Genomic DNA, 24,998 nt, shown 5'->3' with positions numbered 1-24,998 from the left:
TTATGGCCATTCCTAGTAAATGCTATAAAGTTATCAAATTTCCAGAGTATAATCCTCCTTGTCTGGGATATCTCATTTAGTAGACTGACCGCATTCATCCCTCCACTTTGTAATGTTTTATCACCATTGTTCGTCATGCCAAATTTATTTTTAAAAGTGTATTATTGCACTTATAATCATGCAAGAATGGCGAAATCCGTTGGTCAGATTCTGATGGTTTTGAATCGAATGTGCTGTGTTATGTGGCCGATGAGCTATGAGAAGGTTAGAATGTCTGTTCGAGGATATCCAACCATCAATTTCCAGATTTGGAACAAATTTTCCTTAGCTACAGTACTCCTTATTATCCTCGTTCCATTTGCTGGTACCTGGAACCTCTACCTATCACCTCGTATGTACCTTCTCCCGTCGTACGGAGGGTTCTTTGTCACTTATGTGAAATACGTGGAATGGGTTAGAGATACTGTAGGCCTCTGAATTGAGATTAAATTCTTTGAATCTTCAGGCATCTCTTTCAAAGTTCCAATCTATCTACATTATGACTGCATTGGCATTTACACTCGTCTGCACTTCTATTTCATTATATAAACTTATTATTCTTCCGGATCGAGTGAAGACAGCTGAGAAATCTCTTTGTCTTGTTTCAGCATTTTATTCATTGGCATTTATAGTCGTTACTGCGTCACAGGTGAGATCTCTTCCTGGTTTTTAAAAAAATGCTCTCTAAAAAAATCTCTAAAATTTTCAGATGTTGTTCGTATTATGTGTGGGTTGCATAATCAAATTTGCTGTAATTTTTCAGTTCTTAGCGTTTGATTTGCTTACGGTTGGGTTAGTAAGATTGGGGGTATTGGGAAAAATTAATTAAACAATTAAAAATTTCAAATTGCAGATCAGCAGTGATAATGATTCTAACAAGCTCCCAGCTGTCCAAACATCTATGGATTCTACAAAAATTTAAGGAAAAAAAGTCATCTGGAGAAGTTATCAAAATGTTTACATCAGTGAATAGGTCTATTACTAATTGAATGTTTTGAGAATAAAACATTTATTATTATTATTGGGACACAGTCTGGAATACCGCTTGTGACAGAGACTTGGAAATGTGAAATCTTCAGTTCTTGAAAATTATTAGCTCGGCACAGATATTACAACTGCGCTCCACCGAAATACCGTTGAAAAATCCAATTTTCTCAGAGTCTCTTAATCTCGCCCGCAATTTTCTTCTGTTTCGGTAGAGCGCGTTTGTAAAAAGCGTGTCGTGCTAATAAAATGTCAGATTTGTGATCTGTTTATGATTATTGATCTCCTATTGTCTGAAATCTAAATAACAGGGACCCAGGATTGTTTTCATTTCCGAAAACCAGAGTTTACCTGTTTCTGTTCATACAATCACATAAAAAGCCATATTTTAACAGTTCAAAAAATCTTTATTCGATGGAAAAACCCATCGTATGAAACTCAATTCTCTTTTTTTAATAGCATTCTTGTCCATTATTCACAATTAAATTCAACACAGACACAAAAAAGTATAAATAATTTCAAAGAAAGCCAAGAGAAAAGAGTTTCTCCTCGAGTCACGCTGACTCGTTCTGCTCCTGATTCTCCAGAAGAAGAGCCTTGTCGCCAGTCGAGTTGTCGACTTCTCTTTCCTTCCACTCGTTGTGTCTCTCAATCAGAGAGTTCTCCATTTCCTTTGCTTTATCTGCTGCGTTGTTGACAACAACGACGACGTCGCGACGGAAAATCCAGTTGATGATTGTTCTGGAATTTGTAGTTGTTTTGTCAGAGGTTTCGAGAGTAAGGATGCTTACAGAATCATGGAGATGGAGGCGACAATGATGAAGAACTTGATAAAGTTTTCGGTGAGGTTACGGTAGTAGTCATCCGCTGGAAAAGAGGAAAATTTTTGGATTCTTTTATTATTGCTAAACTTCAAAGTCCTCAAACTTCCAAACAACTTCCGTTTCAGTCTACAGTACCATGCAAAAATATACGAACTTTGACAGTTTCTGAGGAAAATGACCAACTTTGGCAGTGTATTTCGGTGTCACCTGATTGTCCCACAAATTGTATTTTATATAGGTTGGACAGAGCAAAAAAAGCTCATAATTTTTGTAGTTGACCATTTTTTTGTAGGGACATTACCATGAGAGTTACAGGTAATCAAAGTATTTTATCCCTGAAACTGACTAATTTCAGTGCATATTAGCATAATGTTGGAGCTTTTCACATTAACAACCTCTAACTTTCAAGATAGTGCCCCTACAGAAGAATAGTCAACTACAAAAATGATGTGCTATTTTTGCTCTGTCCAATCCATACAAAATTGAGTTTATCGGACAATCAGGTGACAAAGAAATACACTGTCAAAGTTGGTCATTTCCACTGAAAACAGCCAAAGTTGATAACCTTTTGAGCGGTACTGTATGTGTCTAGCTGGCTAGAAATTGAAATTTTCGGATTTCAGCTCTCGTCTCTATTTGTGTAAGTTTCTGCATGTCTGCCTGTACGTATATCTTTTCTAAATCGTGATGCTCAAATAACTATATCCTGAACCCTTATCCCCTCCATCTAAATTGCAGCTGAAATCTCTCCCTGTTCTTTTTCAGCCTGCTTCTTCGTATACGAAACAGGTGAAACATTTAATCAAATTTGCTTATTAGTTTTCTCAGTATCCAAAAATACATTTTGAGTCACAAATGTAAGATTAAACGTTGTCTGCAAACCTAGGAGATCAAGAACCAAAACTTACGATCTTCCTCGAAAAGATGGCACTTTGTGTTGACAATCATTTGGGTTCCCTTCAACGGCGACTCTGTCTGATTCTGCTCGTAAATCAGATGACGTGCCGGATCCTCCAAACACCATTGTTGAAGAGACACAACACCGGCGTCGTAGACGTGGAATACACACTGAAATTTGGGGATAATAAGTATATCAGTTTGGCACAGTTCTTACAAGCGCGCTCTTCCGAAACCGAAGAACATTGTGTGCGAAATTGAGAGGTTCAGAGAAAAAGAAACATGTTTTAAGGGAATTTCGGTTGAGCACGGTTGTAAGGAGGGTGCCGTGCTAATAGATGTTAGAAGTATATTCAGTATGCTCACATTGTCTCCCCAGTGTGCATAGTTTTCGAAGATGGTCTCATTCTGACGTGGTCCCTTGACAATATTCACTTTCATCAACATGAAATCCTTTCCGAGACAAGTCTTCTTCATCTCATCATGGAGGAATGTTGATCTGAACTATTTCTTACTAAAGTGAATTCATTGCGAACCAAACCTATGATTGACGAGACTGCGAATTGCCTCCTGGACCTCCAGAATAACCTCTTCCCATCCGACAGCGTGTGCTCTATGAGCAGGAGTCGCAATACCACATGGCACCATGGCAATCAAGCACAAAAGGCTTATGTAACCGAGCATTTTTGAAGCTGAAAGAAATGAAAAAAACATAAGTTTGAGAGATGTCGAATATGTATTCAAAATGTGAAACTGAGTGAGTGAGAGCTAACCAAAAAGGGGCTTGGCTTGGCTTCTTTTCTAAGACAGCTGAAACTTTTTAATTAATTTTCTCTTCGTTTTCAGATACCACAGAAATTCTCATTAATAAATCATGTGACGAAAAGGGAAACGCGTTTGCAGCTCCGATTAAAAAAACTGGTTTATTTCTCATTTTAAATTTAATGTTCCGAAGGGAAAAGTCATAAGACCCATTCCCTCTAAATGGCAATAAAACTCTTTTTGGGAAAGTAATAAAAATGGAAAAGGTTATCCAAAAAGGGAATAAGTTGGAAGAGCTGAATAGAAAAACAAAAAGAAATGAAGAGAATATAAATCACAGACAACATAAAAATAAAACGAAGAATACATAGGAAGTGAGTAATTATTCTTGGATTCATGAATTCCAATTTATCCGAACTTCTGTATATAAGGGAATGAGGATGGAAAACAAAAAGAGTCTAGAAGACATCTGGATTCACAGATTTAGAATTTGAAAGATGTAAAATTTTGAAACTGAACCAAAAACACTATGTCCTCTGACTAAATACTCAATTTTTCGTAAAACATGAACTCTGATTGTTCTGATTAAACTCAATTTTTGTTGTTTGTTAAAAACAATTCTAGATTACAATTTTTATAGTTTTAAGAATATTTGCACGGATCAGTTGTCGTTGATGAACTTTGTTCTTCCTGGTACGAAAAGTGTTCAACTACGCACATAAAGGAGTTTTGATCAAATTGATCCTCAAAGATTTTTAAACGATAGTCCTACCATTGTTGTACGAAATGAGATTTTACGATTTCCGGAATTTTGAAAAACTCGGAATTCCGGAATCTGGAAATCCGAATGATTTGCAAAATTTGCAAGACCAAGTCATTTATTCTAGTGTTTTTAAGGATAAATAAAGCTTTAAACTACTTTTGAGTATGAAAACAAAAAAAGGACTACTATAATCGTCTTTTAAATTCAAAAAAATTAAATATTTTAACTCCCGGATTCCGGAAATGGGAAACTCAAATAAACGGAGTCCGGAATCCAAAACCTGAATGAAATTTTCCACATCCGGAATCCGGAATTCCGGAACCGGAATAAAGGAAACCCGGAAATCCGGACAACTTTGAGACCTACCACATAAGATCACGTTCTCAAAAATTACTGAATTCTCAGAATGAAAAATGTGACATGAAATCAGTCAACTGAACAAATAACCCGGGTCATTGTAGCATGTGAAATTTGTCTTTCAACGTATTTTAGTACAATCTGACAAGAAGAAAATGATGCATCCATGAGCTGAGTGATCTTACAAAAACCGTAGAAACTTCATAAAACTTCAACTTTCTGGAAATATGACTGATGCTCTGAAATGGGAAAAAGTTATGAAGTTCTTATTAGTGACTTTCCAAGAAAAAAACTAATTCGCAGTCCAGTTGGGAGAACAAAGCTTCATATTTTGAACTGAGCTAGCCTAGTTCATTTTAACTTGCAAATAGAATTCTAAAGTATATTAGCACGGCACGCTTCTTACAACCGCGCTCTACAGAAACCGAGAAAAATAGTGTGCGAAATTGAGAGACTCGGAGAAAAAGAGACATGTTTTAAGGGGATTTCGGTTGAGCGCAGTTGTAAAAACAAGACGTCAAAAAAAACAAATTATCTTTGTTTTTGAAAGAAAGACTTTCCTAGATAAATATTATTTAAACAACTTATTTTCTGACTCATAAGAACTCGTTTAGTCATTTTCAAAAAAAAAAGACAAATACCTATAAAATTCGGCTGAATAGAAATTGAGTTTATGATTATAATCATATTTGACTCAATATCCATATAAATGTCTGTGTTCTCTCATTTCTCATTTCCTCCAAATTGCATATTCATATTCTTTAATTTCAAAGAGATGGAAATGTATTTTTAAGAAGGTAGATTCCGGTGAAATTGAGGAAAAATGGAGAATTTTAAAAGCAAAAAAACCAAATGGCTACAAAAGATTGTATTCAGTAACCGAAAAGACGTTTAAACGAAGTATACATCTTGTATCCAGATGGAACTTTCTGATTCTTTGTGATTTTCACTTCACTATTCCCGTGATCTCTTTTGAATTCGTCATCTTTCATTGGAATTTCAGACGCTTCGAATCCATAGAGTTCACGTTGATTCTTCAGATTTTCTCCAACTTTTTCAGCCTTCATTTTCCGAACCAAACTGATTTTGCTGCATGGAGATCCATTATTCTGAAATTGGAAGGTTTAAAGACTTCTGTCCTTACAGTACCGGTCAAAAGGTTGTAAACTTTGTTGAAATTGTCCAACTTTGAGAGTGTGTCATGGTAATTCTGATTGTCTCACAAAGAAAGTTTTTAATGGATCCTTTAGATCAAAGATTGAGCTTCATTTTTGCAATTGAAAACTTTTTTGTACGATCACACCCTAGAGAGATATAGTCATTTTTAGACGACAGCTAGAAAACCACTCTATTTTGCACTGAAATTACTTTGTCGATATGTAACTTTCTAGGGAGTGCTCGTACAAAAACGTTGACAACTACAAAAATGAAGCTCTACTTTTGATCTTTATAATTTATTAAAAACTTTCTTTGTGAGACAATCAGTATTATCATGACAAACTCTCAAAGTTGTACAATTTCAATTGAAAACGGGCAAAGTTCACAACTTTTTGACCGATACTGTATGTCTGTCTATCCAGATGTCCCCACATACCTCTCTCGTCTTCACAACCTTCAATTCCACATCCATTCTTCCACTCGACGCCAACAATTTCTCAATATCCGTCACAAGTTCTTCCAGAAACTTCTGTTCCACCTCGAACCGTTTCGAAGATTCCACTTTCTTCGATTGAGTCGAATTAGGTTCCGGGCGGTGCATTGCCTCACACAGATCGAAATCCGAAACGAAAACCGCTTGAGCCGGAGTCTCAACATCAGTGGCAACGAATTTCATCGGGTTTAATTGAGGTCCGATGTGTCTGGATTCCTAAAAAAGACAAAAAAAAATGAAAAGTGGAATAGAGGATTCGAACTCTCGAGCAGCCGTGCGTAGTTCAAAACTGGTACCGACTGCGCCACGAGGAGCACTAACCTCACACTTCTTATCGAATTCATCAATGTCTTCTGGCTCAGTTACAGTATCCAACGAGTGCGTATTTTCAGATTTTTGGTAAGCAGCTGCCAACTTCGCTTCATATCTTATGATCTTCTCTCTTTGAACTCGAATCGTTCGAGCCGCTTTAACTTTTTTCTTTTGGCGAAGCGATTCGACTGACGTCGTTTCTTTCGAAACCTAGAAAATTAGAAAATCTGTCAGTCCAGATGTCCAAACTCACCGCAGTGCTCATCTCTTCAAAAGTCTCCGATTGACGTTCTTTTCTCATAGAATCAGTCAAGTTAGCAGTTCTTTTAATGACCAATTTCTGTCTCTTGCGTGTCATCTTTTTATTCGAATTGGAAGTTCGAATGGAATCGATAAGTAGTAATGACAGGGCAAAGTGGGCACGTCAAGTTCGATTTATTTTTTATCGAAAAACTGATTGCATCAGAAGATATATAAATTTGACGTGTAAATGGAAAAATATGGACAAGAATTGATTTGTTGAAACTTTGAGTTGAGTGGATTTACAGAATAAGAAGTGGGAGTTTCAAGGAAGGATGGGAAAAGGGGGAAGATGTTGTGCAAATAATATTATGGGAAAATGCGAATAAAGACAAGAAAGGGAAAAGAAGATAATTTTACAGTAGAAAGTCTGTTGAAGATCTAGTAATGGGAATCCTGGTAACACTGAAAAACGAGTGAAATTTACTTAATTCGTTGAAAAACTCGTGTGCAGGTGATTCCTCCAATTTCATTAGTAATGATCAGTTGCCCTTTCTTAATGTATCGAGACGAGTATTCGCTTGCTTTCGGATCAACAATTCCATTTGAATCGAACGATTTGATAACATCGTTCTCGACGTGCCAATAGTTCTTCTTGCTATTTCCTTTCTTCATCGCTTTAGACTTCAGCTTCACATACGATTTTCCGTTGAAAGCGTAAGAAGTGAGCTTGCCATCGTCAATCGTGAATTTTACATTTTCCAAGTGAACTTCATGTTTGTACTTTTTATTTTTCTCACAGAAATTGTGAAGTTTATCGTGTGAAATAAGTTTCCACTCTCCAATGATTGCCTCCTGAATGGGAACATCTTTTGGAGGTATCTTTGGTTTCGGTTTCAGAGCTGAAGATGTTGACTCAGACTTTTGAACGGGAACAATGATTTTGGGCTGAAAATTCATCAATTTACATGAGTTAGAGCTTCCCGGAGTATAACCTTGATATCTTGAGATTCACTTCTCTTCTCCGACTCATTTCGCAACGTCTCCAGTTCCTTCCGAAATGTTTGCTCTATCGAAACGAGCTTCTCAGCCTGCTCACGTCTCATTGCCTCGACCTATAAAACAATAAATTAGACTGATCGATATTACGAAAACTCACTTCCAGCTTGAAATTATCAAGTGTAATTCGAATTTCAGTGCATTCTTCATGAAGAGAGACGACACTTTTCTCAAGTCTCTTCACTGTAGTTCGATATTCTCGAATATATTCCTCGTTATCGTAAGATTTTGTCATTTTCATAATCTAAAAAGGGCAATAGAAACATGTAAGATATCTTATAGCCTCTCACCATTCGGTTAAAATCTGATTCCCCATTCCCAGAATCTGTGTCGGAGGCACACCGTTTATCAGCGACAAGCGCCTCGTTATTCGACACCGACTGATCATATTTAATAGGTTTTTCCAAGCGGAAATTCTCCTGAAAGTATATTCCTCAAAAAGGGAAAAATTATTATTATTTAAATACCTTCTCTCTTGAAGTGAACAACTTTCTGAGTTCCTTTATATCACTCCGAAGATTACTGATTTCATTAAATACTCGAGTCCCAAATGCATTACAGTCCTCTCGACAATCCTTCATTTCCATGAAGAGCGCTCTCATAAACGATCGTTGGGCACTCTTTTCGCATTCGATCTGTGAATAAAAATATTAGCTCGGTACAGTTATTACTACTGCGCTCCACCGAAATGTCCTTTCTTTGGTTCTTTTTCTCTGAGTCTCTAAACTTTGTACACAATTTTCTTCGGTTTCGGTAGAGCGCGGTTGTAAGAAGCGTGCTGTGTTAATACAATTAGGAGAAATGATTGTTGCAATCAACCTCTTTGTCTGTTCTTTTAATTTCTTCCAGTAGAAATTCATCGTTTGATTCTTGCTTTAAAATCCATTTTTTCAGATTTTCTTGCTCTTCTGCTTCAATACGACGCGTTTCTTCAGCGGATATTTCGTTTTTCTCTTTTTCTCTTTTCATTTCTTCCAATCCTTCACTCAATTTATTCAGTTTTTCGTTCACTTCGCCGGTGACTCCTTCGGAGAAAAAACGAAGCATATTTACTAAAAAATAGTTAAATTTCAAAAAAAAAATAACGAAAAATAAGATACTCAAGGAGGGTTTCTACCATTGGTTGACCGGAGATAAAACATTGCATAAAAAATCAAACTTTATTACAAGGGGGCTTTATATATTGGTGCCAGGGATGAGATAGTTATAAAAGGTGTTGATAAACAGGAGGTAATGGGTATAATCGTTATATAATTGTGAGAATGTTAGACAGTAAGATTGATGTTATTCTCTGCATAGCGGAAGAGTTCTCTCATGCGATGGTCATGTTGATATTGACTGTCCGACTCGTTGATCCATTTTAACAAAGCTGCCCGACGACGTTTGCTTTTGTAATACACTGGATATTTCTCAAGAAGAACTGATGGAAACTCATTCAAATGTTTCTGAAAGCGTTGTGCAATTTGAGGTGGATTCGGAATGGTGGGAGTAGTTTGAGGAAATCCGACAGCACTATCAAATAATTGTACTTTGGAAGCAGGTGGTAGCGAACGATTGTCTTGCTGTCGTTTGACCAAAGTCAGTTTTTTTGTCAATTCAGCGGTGAAATCCTGCTCCTCATGAAGACGTTTTTGCTCTTCCTCGTCATTTTCTTCATCGCTTAGGTAGGAATCCTCAGAAACTTGTCGCTCTTCAGCGGGACCGTTGTTGCTATTTTCGAGTTGGGGTGCCTGAAGAGATACAATTAAAAAAATAATTTTTCTTTCTAAAACGATTGAACTGTAAATTACTTGCTGTTGTTCTGCCAAGTTCAAATTACGGTTAAGACGGCCCTCTTCCTCTTGATCGAATTCATCATCTGGTTGGAATCGCAAGTTTTCAGCGATAGCTCTTTGTACATCGATGTTACCATCTTCGAATTCCGGAATCTAAAATTATATATTTTCATAGTTGGAAGGCAACATTCTTGTGCACAACTAACGTCATAATTTCCTCCGTGGCAGCCGTGTTCCTCTTTCATGTGTGCATATATAGGTCTGGATTCAGATGCCTGGAACAGACAGACCCAGCAGAAAAATGCTCCACACGAACACTTCACATGATTGCTTTCATCCGTTTTGTTTACAAGACGAGTGCATTTCGGGCAATTTTTGAAAATATAAAAATTTGAATATCGTTGATTCAATCCGCCTGGAAGCAATGGATACTCGTCGACAGTTTCAGACTCAGTAGATGTGCACTGCGTATCAGTAGCTTCCGACTTGACAGACTCGCTATTTTGATTTTCAGAGCAACCCTAAAAGCATTTTCTGTTGAAAAATAGGAAAGAACATTGTGAAAACCTTTTCTTTCGAAGTAACCAACAAGTTCTTAAGCTCATTGATATCATCTCGAAGACTATTTAATTCATTGAAAACTTGAGTTCCAAAAGCATTGCATTCCTCTCGGGTATCCTTCATTTCCATGAAGAGAGACCTTATTAATGTTCGCTGAGCACTTTTTTCGATATTGAACTGAAAAAGTAAGTAACAGCATGTACAGCACAAAACAAGAGCTTTGAATACCTTTACATTTGTACTTTTTAACTCTTTCAGAATAATTTCATCGTTTGCCTCTTGCTTCAGTACCCAATTCTTCAGATTCTCCTGCGCTTCTGCTTCGATACGTCGAAACTCGTCTGTGGAGACTTTCGCCTCTTCTTCCTCTTTCTCGTTCCTTTTTTCTTCCAAAAGTTCACTCAATTGGTTTAATTTATCGTCAAGTCGATTGACACTTTCAGATAACATGCGGTACATTGTTTCTGCAACAGAATTGTTAAGAAAAGCAGCTATTGGCACGGAACGCTTCTTACAATCGCGCTCTACCGAAACCAAAGAAAACTATGTGCGAAATTGAGAAACTCAGAGAAAAGAGACATTTCTCAAGGGGATTTCGGTGGAGCGCAGTTGTAAGAACTGTGCCGAACTAATATATGTAATCAAAACTGTAAAGAAATATGAATATTCTCGTATTCAACGCAGATAAAAATGAAAACAAAAAAGAAATCGGGAGTTTAAATAGAAAATCCGTGTTATTTACATAGAAATGTTACTAAATTAGCAGTGATTGTGATAAAACAAATTCAACATAGTAATGATGAGCAATAGAAAAAAGATGCAATAGAAAAAAGTATAATTAAGGGTAATAAACATGAACGTGTGGTAAAACTTGAACAAAAATTGAAAAAGGCGAGTGATATATGAGATGGGGGAACTGAAAAGGGGATGGAACAGAATTAAAAAACAGTACACATTTGATAGCAACTAACTTTTGATATTAGCAGTCCACCCAACTTACACCTACGCTCCACCGCAAACGAGAAAGTATCGGCGAGACGCAGAGTTTGTTCTCGCGCCGACACATATTCTCACAGTTTTTGGCCTATTTTCACTGTTTTTCATAACAATTTGAAATAAATACTTTGAAAAACGTTTGCGGTAGGGCTCAGTTGAAAGAGGGGTGGACTGCAATTACCATGAAATGAAATCATCATTTGATTTTGTCATAAACGCGTTTACAGACGACTCCTCCCATTCTGTTAACGACAACAAGCTGATCATTCACCATGTATCTCGAACATCTCTCCGCATTTTCAGTGACTTTATTGTCAAGTCCATGAAATTCGACCGATTTAATATGATTATTCTCAATGAAACAAAAGTTTCTATTGCTTTCCAGAATGCCGAGTCTCTTCCGTTTCATTCGAACAAACTCTTTTCCATTGTAGAAATAAGATCTGAACCAGTCTCCATCAACAGCGAATTTCGCATTTTCTTTATATACTTCATGTGGGTATGCCTGGTTTCTTTCGACGAATTCATCCACATTTTTTGATCCGGAAAGTCTCCATTCTCCTATGATTTCCTCCTGAATTGGCCGATTATTATTTTCGAATTCAAACATTTGAATATTTTCGAAAGAATCGTGTTGAATCTTCTCCAAGATATCGTTGATGACAACCGCTAGTCCGTTGAATTTTCCCTTTTGAAAGTTTTGAATCGATTCGACCTGAAAAATAGTATTTCTGATTGTTTCAAAGAAAATATTATAGAACCTCTTGATTAATAGTCTGCAACTTTTCAAAAATCTCTTCGATTTCATTGCGAAGATCATCAATCGTACTCTCTATTTTAGATGACGTGTTTTTAAGAGTGATCTGTAAAGTTAAAAACTATATCTCGATAGAGAAAAAGAGCAAATTTCTACCTTTTCTTTCGACAAATTCGAGTTTTCATCGACGAAAGAGCTCTCTTTGTGTCCCTGGTCACATGTACTGCTAAGTGTTTTCAAATCGCAATGAAGATAGTGAAACTCATCACGAATTTTTTCGTCGAATTGCGAATAGTTGTCATTTAGAACTTTAACTTCCGAACGAAGCGAATCGATGAGATATTGTTGTTGAACATTTTCGGATTCCAGCTGAAATCAAATGCTTGCTATTTCTTTATCTCAGAATCCCTACTTTTTCAATTTCTTTCTCGTGTTTCTGTTTCAATTCGTCTATTTCCAAACGAATCGCAAAAAGTTCTGCAACTGCATGGTTTCCGATTCTCCGGCTTTCTTCGACTTCTTTTCGAAGAGATCTCACTTCCAGCGGTACCGATTGATTGAACAGCTCTTGTTTTATTTTCACTGCTTCGGCCTGAAATGAGAAATGAGAAACGAAAGAGAGAAAATGTCTGTAAACCAGCTCTTGTTGACTTCTCATTTCATTTCGAAGTTCGTCGATCGCTCGATTCATTTCCTGGTTATCAGTCATTTGTCTCATCAAACACTCTCTCATTTCTTCAATTTCTGAGCATCCAGAACATCCGTTCAAGTTGACAGATTTCTCAAATGCCTGCTGTTTCTTATTCATCTGCTTAATGAAATCACCGATTTTATTGAGATCACTTTTCACATCTTCATTGAACTTCTCTTGAACAGTCATATCGCTTTCATTCTGGTTATGTATATCTGCTACGGTATCACAGATCGCTTCAATTTCAGAATTAAGATTTCGCGATTCTGATCGTTGTTCGTATTTAATTGAAATCATATCTTCTTTGTAATTTTCGATTTCCAATCTTAATTCTTCGAGTTCTTCTCGAACTTCTTCGCCTCTCAACTCTTGGTTCGTAATCCATTCAGATATAGCTTTCATCTCGTTATCGAAATAGTAGTAGTCGACGGAATTATTCTCTAAAGAAACATTGCTGTAATCGTTCCGACTTTTGATTCTGAGTTCCTCAACACTGGTTTCCAGACATCGAAACTTCTCATAAACGTTTTCATCGATTTTTTCGAGATTCATCATATAACTTTCATAAAACAAGTTTTTAAAACTAGAGAAATCTTCACGAATTGATCGAAGTTCAGCATTAACTGAGTTCATCATTGCTTGCTGCTCGCTTTTCTCCGATTCTATCTGAATTTGGAAAACAATTTATCGATCGATTAATTAGTTACTCACTTTTTCAGTCTCGTTTTTCAACCGGTTCTCCAATTTCTTCAAACTCATTCGAAACGTGTCATCTCTCCATTCCTGATCCATTATGCTTTTCTTCATGTGTTCGGCGTCTCTTTCTTCCGTGATTCGGTTCTCTTCTACTTTTCTTTCGTACGTATTGCAACGATTGTCCATTTCAGCAATATTATTCTCTATTTTTGCAAACTTTTCTCGTATGTAGTCTATGTACTTATGGCGACTCATGGTGTCACTGAAAATTTTTAAATTTAACTGACGTCGGCTGGTACCAAAATGACAAATATTGAAAGCGATTTTCGGGGGATTTTTCTCATAAATTTTACCGTTGAAAATTACCGGAACAAGCAAAACCGTGGGTTTCAACAAAAAAGCCAGCAAAGTTTTTTTAAAGTTGGTTCGGGGGATTACAGCCACTTTCAGCCGATTTTCCATCGATTTTTCTAGTTTTTTAAAGCTAAAAGTGTAAAAATTGCAATGTTTAAAGAAGCTATCGATATTTAGTGCGATTTTAGTCAATTCCAGCTGATTTCTAATAGATTTTCACAGATTTTTCTAGTTTTTCCTGCTAAAAACCGTTAAAAATCGCAATTTTTCGAGGAAAGTCAAGCAAAAAGTCAGCAGCGAGCACAGCAAGAAAAAAAGAATAAATTGTTACAGTACACAATCGTTGCAGGATATTTTTGAACGATTGGGCATTGCGCCTTTAAGGATTACTGTAGTCAATTAAACGGGCGGGGCTGGGCCGGACCGATTCCAGATTTTTCACCGGCCCGGGTCTCAGTAGAAAAATTTTAAAGATTGAATTTTTTGGATTTTTTGCAAAAAAGTCTAGTTTTCGCCTATTATTTTAAATATCGATAAACCTGAAGCGTACATAGGATTTTTGACTGCTTTTACGAAAATTAAAAAAAAAACATTGAAAAATTTTGCGAACAAATTGTGCACATTTTTTGAATCCGGGCCAATCGGGCCGGCAAACTTCATCATCGGCCAGGTCGGGCCAGGATTTTGCGAGTCTGGTTAAAAGCATGCGCTTTCAGAAATATCTGGCAAATGAAAACGACTTTATATGGCAAGTTTATTAGACCGAGGTAGTTATTTATGACATTTATCACCAGTTATTTGAATATTGCGTCCAATAAGTGTTCGTTTCCTCAACAACCGTCCGCCTTGCCCTATAATCCATCGGTCGAACTGTCCGGGTGCATGAGTATTTCTTTCGTATAAATTTTGGCATAGTCTCAATCAGTTTGTTCTTCCAAGGAGGAACTCTATCTGCTACCGACGGAACAATAAATAATGGATTTCTGAAAACTGGTAACCTTAACTAAAAGTTTTACGTAGAAGTAAATAAAACATACAAATTCAATACTATTTCCGAAATTTGCAGACTAATTCTGTGAAAATAATTAGGTAATAATTGTGAAGCAACAAGAGAAATGAAGAGAGCAGCAACGAGAAACCCGCATACACCGACTATTGTTATACGTCGAACCATCTGAAATTTTAAGATAAATGTATTTCTTGAATTTTAAAAGGAATTTACCTTCAAAGATCTCAAATTCTCTTTCGCTTGAAATCTCTTCCCAAAATGGTATCCATATCTTCTATGTTGAAGTTCCAGCCGTCTAGTGACCGATGAGTTGTAGATATAGAGACATGCAAATATCTAAATTTTTGTATTAATTCACATCATATCTCATATTATATCTCCTACCGTAATCGTAATAGTCAATACTAAAATGAAAGTAACTATAATTTGAAAATAAGAGTACTTCCATTGCATAGTCTGATAAGCTAGAATAATCGAAAAAAGATGAGAAATCAAAAGTAGTGATGTAGAGACATAGACACGTGGGTGTTTTTCGTATGTTCTGAAAACGAGAATGATGTCAAAAGCCTGGTGTTCAAATCGAGTTACCTTATGAAAATACTCGCAATAATCCGTTCAATGACAACGCTTGGAATGAAAAAAGACAGTGATAGTATATAATGAGAACGAATAAATCCACCGACAAGAAGAGGGATGAATAGAAGAGAGACTTGGACATGGCCAGTGGTTTCGTCTAGAATTGAAAAGTATTACCATGGCACACTTCTTACGATCGCGCTCTACCGAAACCGAAGAGAATTGTGTGCGAAAGTGAGAGACTCAGAGAAAAAGAGACATTTTTCAAGATCATTTCGGTGGAGCACAGTTGTAAGAACTGTGCCGAGCTAGTAATTAACGTTAATTGCTCTTCTCTCACCTTCAACTACAGTATCCTTTATAGCAATCCATCCTTCTTGATACGGTATAATCAGGAGTCTCGCTAGAAAACATTCAAACCATTGACCGAGAAGAGAAACAAAAATAATAGTTAGATTGAAATGAAAACATCTAGTTTGACACATTATTCTACAGAATTGATATGTTATGAAGCATGAAGAAAATAAATGAATTAGTTCTAATATTCTTTTTTTTAAAGTATGAATTTTCGGAAAATCTATTAAACTCATTTCATTAAATTGGCTCTGTTCTGAAATCGGAGACCAGGAAGAAAATGAGAGGCCAACAATTTTCCTTGATATCAAAACTTCAAAATCGGAGGTTTAAATGAAAAATAAAAGGACCGAAACTTTAACACCGGTTTTTTCCGGAAGATTTGTGAAAATAGCGCGAACCAGTAATAGTAACTAATATCGCCAGTAATAGTAACTAATACTGGTGGCAAAATGTCTGGAGGCGAAATGTCCCGGAGTGCAACTTTTTAGGTCGAGTTTTTCAGAAGTCCATGCGAAATCAATTCCAAACCAAGATCTTGAAATACTTGTCATCGAAATGAAGAGTGGCTCTCTTTCCATCAACTTCTCTGATTATATCATAACAGTTATCACCACTCAAGTCGATTTTTCTCGGTTTATCTTGGTATATTCTGAAAAAAAACAATCGAAATCTAATTACTTTTTCATATTAGATTTTATTTGGTAAAGACGACTCACTTAGTATCAAGATGATAAATCCGTGGCCGAATTGCTGAATTGAATCTCTCTGTTTTCAACGACTCGACAACTTCATCAGGTGTAATAAGAGAATCAGGAATAAAGAATCCGAGTGTATGTAGACTCTGCATTGACTCATTTGATATCCATTTCATGATAATTTTTGTTATCTCTGCATTGGAAACAATATGAAGCGTTAATAAGATGTGTTGACCAGTAAACATTGATAGAAATTTCATCCCCAATTGTTGTCCGATATTGTATATGTGAACCCGTTTGAGCTTGAGTATTTCCGAGTCATCTTTCAAACCTCCAATTATTTCTGGTCCAATCAATACACTATTTTGATTCGGATACATTGTGAGGAATGTATTCAAAATTTTCATTTCTATTGGATGTTGTCCAAATATAAATGAGTCTTCTATATTTTTTAACATTGCAATTTTCTTGCCAGATATATTCACATTTAGAGCTAAGACGTTTGATTGAGTAGGCTGAAATATGAGACAGACGTAGTCATGTATTGCTTCTGCTATGTAATTTATATCTTCCTTCACTTCAATTGAAATGCATTCTCTTCCGGGCTGTACACATTTTAGTTTGATTCTGAAATATAAACAGGTGGGGTTTTGAGAACTTTGGAAGCCCGTTACTTTTTCTTTTTTTAAACGTTTTTATTTTCTTTGCCATCGTAAAAAAAGAATATCATGATGATTTTTAAAAATCACCGATTGGTTCGAGATGCCCAACGGCCCTAAAAGTGCCTCCTTTTACACCACCATCACATTGTTTTGGTTTAAAAAACTATTTAAAGATAAATATATCTCCACTTGAGAATTTGGAATACTGCAAAGAACCTCGTTTGTTGAACCTCGTTTGTTGAACCTAGGGACCTAGTCCTGACTTGCAATCGACAGGAAAAACCGGCTGATGCCGTTTAATCAGGCGTCTTAGAAAGCCTGTGCCAGGAAGTTATTTTGAAAATTGAAAATTATGTCCCTTGATAATATCAGGGGACATAAAAGATATTATCTCAGAAGTTTCCTGAAAATCAGTAGTATACCGTGATTTTCAATTTAGTTGCTAGGAGCGCTGGAAACTAAAAAGCTTGAATTCAAACATGATTAGTTTTTGTTGCCCAGTTTCTACTACTCTCTTCTGGAAAGTGGCTTTCAAGTAGGCTGATTGATCATTTAAAAAATAAAAACTCATAGTGTATTTTTAAAAAGTCTTCAGTATCCTATTCCAGGTTTCATATAGTTTCTATACGATAAGCGACACCCCGTTTTGTTTTCATTTATGGGAGGCCAATCAAACATTCGAGCACAGATCCCTACGACATAAGGAATCAACGGGCACACGAAATGATACTGGAAGGTTGGAGTACAAAAAAAATGATCAAAGACATCGCCAGATGCATCGTAGAAACAATGGTAGGAGGTTTGGAAAAGGCAACGCGGGCGGTTGAGAAAAACTAACAAGGGAACCTTATAAGTCGGGAATATAATCATCAAAATTTAATCGTAGACATCGATAGAGTAACATCAGAAACTTATGTTTCCGTTTACGAAATCTGCTTCATAGTCATCTAGCATAGCGTAATTTTAGGTCAAAGTCAAATAGTCACTTTCATAAAGAGAGGTTTACCCAAGAACTATGAAAGCATAAATTGTACTTTCAAACACGATTTGAATCAGAATTTCATGAGGGTAATAAATACCTTTCGGATCTATATTTGAAAGTTAGTACAAAATGAGTTATGAGCTCTCATAGTCAGTGTCCGGGAGACTTTCGCGTTATACTATTTTCCTATTCTTTCCAAATAAAATGGTCTCGATTTCAACGTGAAAAGTGAACTTTGAGGAAAATGATTGAAAATATTCGGAAATTCACTCTAAAGTAGTGCTTGCCCCATTTTCAAACAAAAATTTCACACGAGTTTCGAAAATCACGAATGTTCGAAAAATTGCGTATTTCAGTTTCTGATAGTGATGTTTCAAAGTTTGTAAAAGTTTCTAAATAGAAACAGTCTAGACCATCATTTTTTGACCAATGTACTAACATTCTAGCATACATGTCAACCAGGACTGGGCAAATTACTTTAATTCTTGTTTTGAATGTTTGATATCTTTGGTGAAAGTTGACCGATCTGTTCAAAAATTTCTCGGCTGTTTTTAATTACCAATTCTTACATTAGGTGACTCAATTCAGGGAGCAAGGTTGTGCGGTCACGGTGAACTGAAAACGTGGTCAAATAATTTGCCCAGCCCTGATGTCAACATGACCGACGATTTTTTTTGAAAAACTTTTTCAAAAATCGTATCAGTTTGGTTTACAGCTCAAGAGATAGGTATTTTGAAGTGTCATCCATAAAGAAACAAAACCAATCACGCAAAAAAAGTCACACGGTATGCTTTTCATGAATGACAATTCAAAATACCTACAGTACCGCACAAAAGTGTATTAATAGCTAGTTTTGCCTTTTCAGTTGAAAATGTCTAAGTTCGACAGTGTGTCATGATAAAACTAACTGTCCTACAAAATACCTTTTTATAGGATCAAACAGACCAAGAGTACAACTCCATTTTTGTAGTTGACAACTTTTTTGTACGGACACTTCCTAGAGAGTTACATATCGACACAGTATTTTCTCCCTAAAATCGAGCCATTTCAGTGCAAGTTAGTGAGATTCTTGAGCTGTCCTCTTAAAATTACCATCACTCTCTAGGGAGAGATTGTACAAAAAAGTTGTCAACTACAAAGATGGAGTTCTACTCTTGATCTGTTTGATCCCATAAAAAGTTATTTTGTGGGGCAGTTAGTTTTACCATGACACAGTCTCAAATTGGGCATTTTAAACTGAAAAACGCAAAGCTTAATATACTTTTGAGCGGTGCTGTATATTTTGGGGTATAAACCTACCTGGTACGATTTAAAAAACAAGTTATTCAAGAAAAACCGTCGGCCCGGCTCAGCCCAGTTAACAAGTAAACATTCTAGACCTGATATTCATATCTCCCAGACCGGTGAAGTTCGAAGGTCCAGATATTAGGAGTTATGAATTTCTAAATTCCGTAACTGCGATTTTCCTTCAAAATAGTATTCAAATCTACTCAACTATCCAGAAAAAACGAACAATTTTGATATAACTTTCGTTCCGATCAAAACCATATAAGACGGTTGAAATTTCAAAAGTTCAGTAAATCGAAAAAAAATTTCAAAAATTGAAAAATTTTTGGACCACTCCAAGCAGATTTATAAATATATAAAAAATGGCAGGCAGATTTTCCAAGCTTAAAATTCTGGACCAACATTGAAGATCTGAAAAGGAAAAGTTTCAAGTGAAGTTTATTTTAAAGCAGATTTTTCAATTTGACAAATCTGGACAGAAAAATTGAATTTTGTTATTTTTGCCGTGAGTGCCAACCCATTGGTTTTTCGTGGTGTTAGGGCAGAATTTGGAAACTGGAAATTCTGGATCGGGAGGTGTTTTAAGAAGGTGAAAAATTGAGAGTTTTGAAAATTAAAATATATCATTCAACGAGTTGCAAATATTATTAATTTATCGAAAAACGAAAAAGAAGAAGAAAATGCTGACTTCTCTGAACAGATCCGAAAAACAAGCAATAAAATCTTTCAAAACTTATTTTCTTTTTCGTTTTTCGAAAAATTAATAATATTTGCAAATCGTTGTTGAATGATATATTTTAATTTTCAAAACTCCATTTTTCGCCTTCTTAAAACACCTCCCGATCCAGAATTTCCAGTTTCCAAATTCTACTCTAAACCACGAAAAACGGATGAGTTGGAACTCACGGCAAAAATAACAAAATTTATTTTTTTTTGTCCAGATTTGTCAAATTGAAAAATCTGCTCCAAAATAAACTACACGTGAAACTTTTTCTTTTTTCATATCTTCAATGTTGGTCCAGAAATTTCAACTTGGAAAATCTGCCCCGTTCATTCTGTCTGCCCCCTTCTCTTAGCTGCCACCTTCTCTTATTAACCACACTAGGTATGAGGGTGGCAAATTCTTAAAGGTGCATGCGTTATAATTTTTCATTTCTCACTAGCCAAAATGTCACGATTTGTTGACCGTTAATAACTTTGTCCGTTTCTCAGCTTTTCAGCTAGTTTTTTTTAGCAATTAGGAAATAGCTGTCCCGTCATTGATGGAAAGTTTGGGTGTGATACCATCATTGGTGGCCGAGCTATGAGTCGTTCCAAAATGGCCGTAGAGCTTCCAAGTTTTAAAGCTTGATTGACACTGACTATGAGCGCGGAGTAAAGCCCCGCCTAGCGGATCCTGCCCTCAGGCGGGAGACGCTATCCATTTTTTATATTTTAATAATTCTGCTCAGTCATAATTAGGGTGGTTCAAAATTTTTTTCAGTTTTCTGAACTTTTGAAATTTCAACCGTCTAATTTACGGCCAATACTGAATGGATACCGATATTTTAGGGTACCTACTTTTTGGGTACCAAGTGATCTTTGGGTTCCAGTGATCATTGGGTACCGATTTCTGGCGCCAACTCTTTGGGTGCCAAGTGATCTTTGGGTACCGGTGATCTTTGAGTACCAACTGATCTTTGGGTACCTGTTTCAATTTTTTATCACTCTATTTAGCGAATTTTTAGGAAATTTTTTGGCTGAAGGTGTGAAGCTGAATGCATGTGAGAGGCAATTTTTTGTTACCTAAGCATCCTCTTAGGCCAAAGTTTCTTACAAATTCGGGAAAAAATTGACAATAATGATTAATAACCGTATTTGTCAATTTTTTCCGAATTTCTAAGAAACCTAAGCCTAAGAGAATGGTGGAAAGTGGTCCCCCATAAGAATCACACAGATTGTGTAAGATTTCTTCCTCTTTCAGCACACTGATTTAGTATCCTCGAAAAAACATTTTTAGTGCCACGGGTACCCAAAGATCAGTTGGTACTCAAAGATCACCGGTACCCAAAGATCACTTGGCACACAAAGAGTTGGCGCCAGAAATCGGTACCCAAAGAACACTAGTACCCAATGATCACTTGGTACCCAAAGAATAATCATCTCAAATCGGTACCCAATGATCACTGGAACCCAAAAATCACTCGGTACCCAAAGAGTAGGTACCCAAAAAATATCGGTACCCATTCAGTATTGGCCTAATTTAGCTGGAATTTTGGGTTCCGAATGAGAAAACCAGAAACGAGAAACGTTTCGTATTATCTTCTCCAATTCTAGTCTGTTTGACCTGATTTTCTGGATACATACTACTAAACGAAGTACTCTTAAGACGCTGAACGCAATTTAGTTTCACAATTTCAACATTTTCTAAATCATGGGTCATGGATCTACTGAACTCCGAAAAATTCGCCTCTTAATTTCAGAAAGTGGTTCAATAGTCAGTTGATAAGATAATTCTTTATTTGACATACTTTACTGTCACTTCTTCAAAAATTGAGAAGCAGCTGATTACAAGGGTAGGAAATAAGAAAAGAGATGCAAAGAAGGCGTAAGCTTTTTTTACGTTGAAACTGGGTCTGTCAAGCCTTTTTTAATTTCACGCAGGTTATGCAATGACACTATCTAGAATGAATGAGCTATTAGGAAAATAAGCTTTTTTGACAATGAGGCTTTATGACGCTTTGCGTGAGAATAGGAAAGGAGCTTCATGAGCATGGCTTGCTGACGTAAACATACACTCATTTCCAAACTTAATTCGGAACCCTACTGAAATTGATCATAACAAAAACAAAAATCCCACACGCACAGAGATTCTCAAGCATTCACTCAAGTTCGAAAATTTCACTCACTTTGCCATGAATGCAATTCCTTCTTTGAAAGTCCACGTGACAACGTTCTCTACGAGTTGTTCTGAGTTTTTTCTTATTTCGATAATTCTCCCTCGCCATCCGTCTATCTGGTTATCAATACTTTGATATTCGGCGGCTACAGTGTGACATATTCTGCTAACTTTAACTTTTGCTCGAATCACACAATATTTTGCTTTTTTCGAACAACAGGATATCATGAAAACGTTTGCATAATCCATTGATCTCAGAATTTTCTCTTGGATTATAGAAGGAAAAATTAGGAATTTCATAGGCATTTTTAAGTAATTCAGAATATTATGAAACACACGAGAAAAACAGACGGGAGTGAGTAGCAACCGGTGCGATCAATTATAATAGTTGACTGCGTAGCGTGTCGGCGTAGCGTGTCGGTCAGGTGTCGGCGTTTCGTGTCAGTTTTGCGTCTCGTCTGTGAACGTCTTAGATGACCTTCAAAAATAAATAACTATCAAGTTATGTTTAACGCTACGTTCGCAAAGTTTGAATCTACTTCCTACAGTTTTGAAAGAGCTATGAGCGATTAAACTTCAATGATTATATGAGCGATTGAACTTCAAAGTTTAATTCGACAGTGTTATGAACAAAAATGTTTTTTACCTTTCAGGCATAAATAACATAACAAGTCATAAAGATACTTTTTAAGTCCCTCTCAAAACAAGCTCAGTATTAAAGATTTGAATTTGAAAAACGTTAACATCTGGTAAAATACCATAATGTCTCTCGTATATCTAAATGTTATATCTTCACAAATATATTTGTACCAGTCGGTTGACGCAGCCTACGGCTACACCACCCTTCGCAACACCACCGTTCCCAATTTTACAGCGCCTGCCAAGGCTGTCAGAAATCGTGGCCGGCAGAGGCCGCGGTTTTTGCTTGAAAATCTCAAAAAGCCGCGGCTTTCTAGCATATCAACTGAAAAGATGACTGGATATACTTTTGACATTTCGTACCAATCTAACAACCAGGGTTCGATCCCCACTCGTGCCAACACTTTTTGTTTTTGTGTTTGATTTTTTGGTACCAATTTGACCACCAGGGCTCAACCCCACCTTTCATTTTATAGTTTTTTTTGTATTTCAGTGGCAAAAAGTCTACCAATAAACTTGGTATGTCTACCATAACTTATCCATTTCAGAGCCGAAAAACATTTTTAATCAGCTCTAGATTACAAGTGTTTTTTTTTCAGAACTACCCTTTCCGAAAAAGCTCTGAATCAAAATGCATGTGTCAAATATAAACAGATTTTTTATCACATTCATTCAATTCCTTAGATAAAAATGCATACGGACTAAAAAAGGCTTTTAACCAGAAAACAAAAAGGTTGGGCAGCAGTAGGGATCGAAGGTACCAAAAACTCAAAAACAAAAAACGAAAAAGTTTTGGCAGGAGTGGGGGTCGAAGTGTGGGTCGGGGGTCGGGGGCCGACCACGGCCGGCCGTGCGACAGCCTTGGCGCCTGCGGCGTTTCTAATGGTTGAAACAATTGAAGTCACAGAACTCTCTCACTTACTTCTAGATGGAATATAGCCTATAACCTTTCTTTTTCTTGTTGGTAGCCTTTGTTAGCTGAGCAGTCCGTTCCGGCAGAACACAATTGAGAAATCGATTCATATCTGATAAGAATTCACGATATTTCTCAATGACCTGATGGAATTTGGATTTCAATATTAGCGGTTTTTATTACATCAACTGGAACTTCATTTTTTCCTTTTTTTAATCTTACAGAAGAATTATTTCAAAATTATCTTACAGAAAAACTGGAACTCGATAACTCTTCTTTTTCTCTCCCCAAAATTCGGGTAATCTTTCAATCACTGGTCCCTACACTTCCAAAATCCTGGGGAGCTTTGTGACGTCGATCTGTCAACAAGGCGTACTATGCGTGCATTGGCGCTTTAGCGGTGTCTCTGCGTCTCTCGTTTTTACTCAGTGTTTCTCGTATTTCAGCATTTTATTTTTTTGAATTTTTGCCTTTATTATGAAATTTATTGCGTTTCTTCTCTATTTTATTAATTTAAAACTTTAAAAAAACTCTTCAATAGTTTTAAAAATATTTAATTTTCCAGATATTTCCCGTCAGACATATCGAAACAAGCGGTTAGTTGGAGAATTTCAGAAAATACTTCGCCGCCGAATATTCTTTCAGGTTATTTCCACAACGAACGGCATGCTGGAAGAAACAACGACGTTTTTTGTTCACAATTGGAAAAAAGAAGAATTCATTTACTCGGATTTATCTCTTTCTCTTTATTTATCGTACTTTCTCCCGAAATCCAGTGTTTTTTCATTTCCGTTGAACGTCTATTTCAATAAATTTATCAATTTTTACGAACTTAATCACTTTTTACAGAAATTTTAGACGAAAATATGATTTTCGAATTATGAACATGTTAAATTTACGGTATGCACGCCTTACGCGCCAACGGCATTTCTGACGCACAAAAAGCAGCTCCTCTCTGGCGCATTGGAGGCGTAGGGTGCTGTGTTCAATAATCAATTTCAACTTTTGAATGATCGGCGGCGATGCCACCTCCCTCTTCTGAATATTGGTGACTAAGACCAGGGTTGGGAAATTCCGGGCCGGGCTGACAAAAATTCTTCCGGCCCGGATTCAAAAAATGTGCACCATTTTTTCACAAACTTCTGCAAAATTTTATTTTTAAAGAAGTCAAAATTCTCAAAATTTCTCGCACGCTAAGGCTTTTACCGATGTTCTAAAACATAGTCGAAATTTTTTTTTGAAATTTTGTTTTAGAAATGCATAGACCTGGATTTGGAAAATA

General features: G+C 36.4%; 7 protein-coding genes across 7 annotated transcripts; 1 reads left to right on the top strand and 6 right to left on the bottom strand.

Moving 5' to 3' along the window:
• Positions 1-186: 186 nt before the first annotated feature.
• On the top strand, positions 187-961 carry GCK72_006723 (uncharacterized protein; the record flags this gene model as incomplete). Its single annotated transcript, XM_053725762.1, has 4 exons — positions 187-264; positions 307-453; positions 506-688; positions 893-961. The coding sequence occupies 4 exons, from the start codon at positions 187-189 to the stop codon at positions 959-961; spliced, it is 477 nt and encodes a 158-aa protein (XP_053589956.1).
• A 616-nt stretch (positions 962-1,577) lies between these two features.
• Positions 1,578-3,428, bottom strand: GCK72_006722 (uncharacterized protein; the record flags this gene model as incomplete). The annotated part of the gene is made up of 5 exons (XM_003110133.2): positions 1,578-1,764; positions 1,815-1,890; positions 2,756-2,915; positions 3,111-3,243; positions 3,286-3,428. 5 exons carry the CDS (start codon positions 3,426-3,428, stop codon positions 1,578-1,580), a joined length of 699 nt encoding a protein of 232 aa, XP_003110181.2.
• Positions 3,429-5,498: 2,070 nt separating this feature from the next.
• Positions 5,499-6,947, bottom strand: GCK72_006721 (uncharacterized protein; the record flags this gene model as incomplete). Its single annotated transcript, XM_003109823.2, has 4 exons — positions 5,499-5,735; positions 6,221-6,493; positions 6,599-6,799; positions 6,843-6,947. 4 exons carry the CDS (start codon positions 6,945-6,947, stop codon positions 5,499-5,501), a joined length of 816 nt encoding a protein of 271 aa, XP_003109871.2.
• Positions 6,948-7,312: 365 nt separating this feature from the next.
• Positions 7,313-8,935, bottom strand: GCK72_006720 (uncharacterized protein; the record flags this gene model as incomplete). The annotated part of the gene is made up of 6 exons (XM_053725761.1): positions 7,313-7,777; positions 7,825-7,944; positions 7,989-8,132; positions 8,179-8,307; positions 8,356-8,523; positions 8,708-8,935. The coding sequence occupies 6 exons, from the start codon at positions 8,933-8,935 to the stop codon at positions 7,313-7,315; spliced, it is 1,254 nt and encodes a 417-aa protein (XP_053589955.1).
• A 218-nt stretch (positions 8,936-9,153) lies between these two features.
• On the bottom strand, positions 9,154-10,683 carry GCK72_006719 (uncharacterized protein; the record flags this gene model as incomplete). The annotated part of the gene is made up of 5 exons (XM_053725760.1): positions 9,154-9,618; positions 9,679-9,816; positions 9,870-10,184; positions 10,231-10,401; positions 10,453-10,683. 5 exons carry the CDS (start codon positions 10,681-10,683, stop codon positions 9,154-9,156), a joined length of 1,320 nt encoding a protein of 439 aa, XP_053589954.1.
• A 733-nt stretch (positions 10,684-11,416) lies between these two features.
• GCK72_006718 (uncharacterized protein) lies at positions 11,417-13,619 on the bottom strand (the record flags this gene model as incomplete). The annotated part of the gene is made up of 6 exons (XM_053725759.1): positions 11,417-11,935; positions 11,982-12,083; positions 12,134-12,346; positions 12,390-12,569; positions 12,615-13,334; positions 13,380-13,619. The coding sequence occupies 6 exons, from the start codon at positions 13,617-13,619 to the stop codon at positions 11,417-11,419; spliced, it is 1,974 nt and encodes a 657-aa protein (XP_053589953.1).
• A 2,557-nt stretch (positions 13,620-16,176) lies between these two features.
• Positions 16,177-16,735, bottom strand: GCK72_006717 (uncharacterized protein; the record flags this gene model as incomplete). The annotated part of the gene is made up of 2 exons (XM_053725758.1): positions 16,177-16,309; positions 16,377-16,735. 2 exons carry the CDS (start codon positions 16,733-16,735, stop codon positions 16,177-16,179), a joined length of 492 nt encoding a protein of 163 aa, XP_053589952.1.
• Between the last annotated feature and the right edge of the window lie 8,263 nt (positions 16,736-24,998).

This window comes from Caenorhabditis remanei, chromosome II, assembly GCF_010183535.1.
Source record: "Caenorhabditis remanei strain PX506 chromosome II, whole genome shotgun sequence".
In the NCBI taxonomy this organism is placed as follows: Eukaryota; Metazoa; Nematoda; class Chromadorea; order Rhabditida; family Rhabditidae; genus Caenorhabditis; species Caenorhabditis remanei.
Note: the sequence above shows the minus strand (reverse complement) of the source record. Positions and strands in the feature narration are given on the sequence as shown.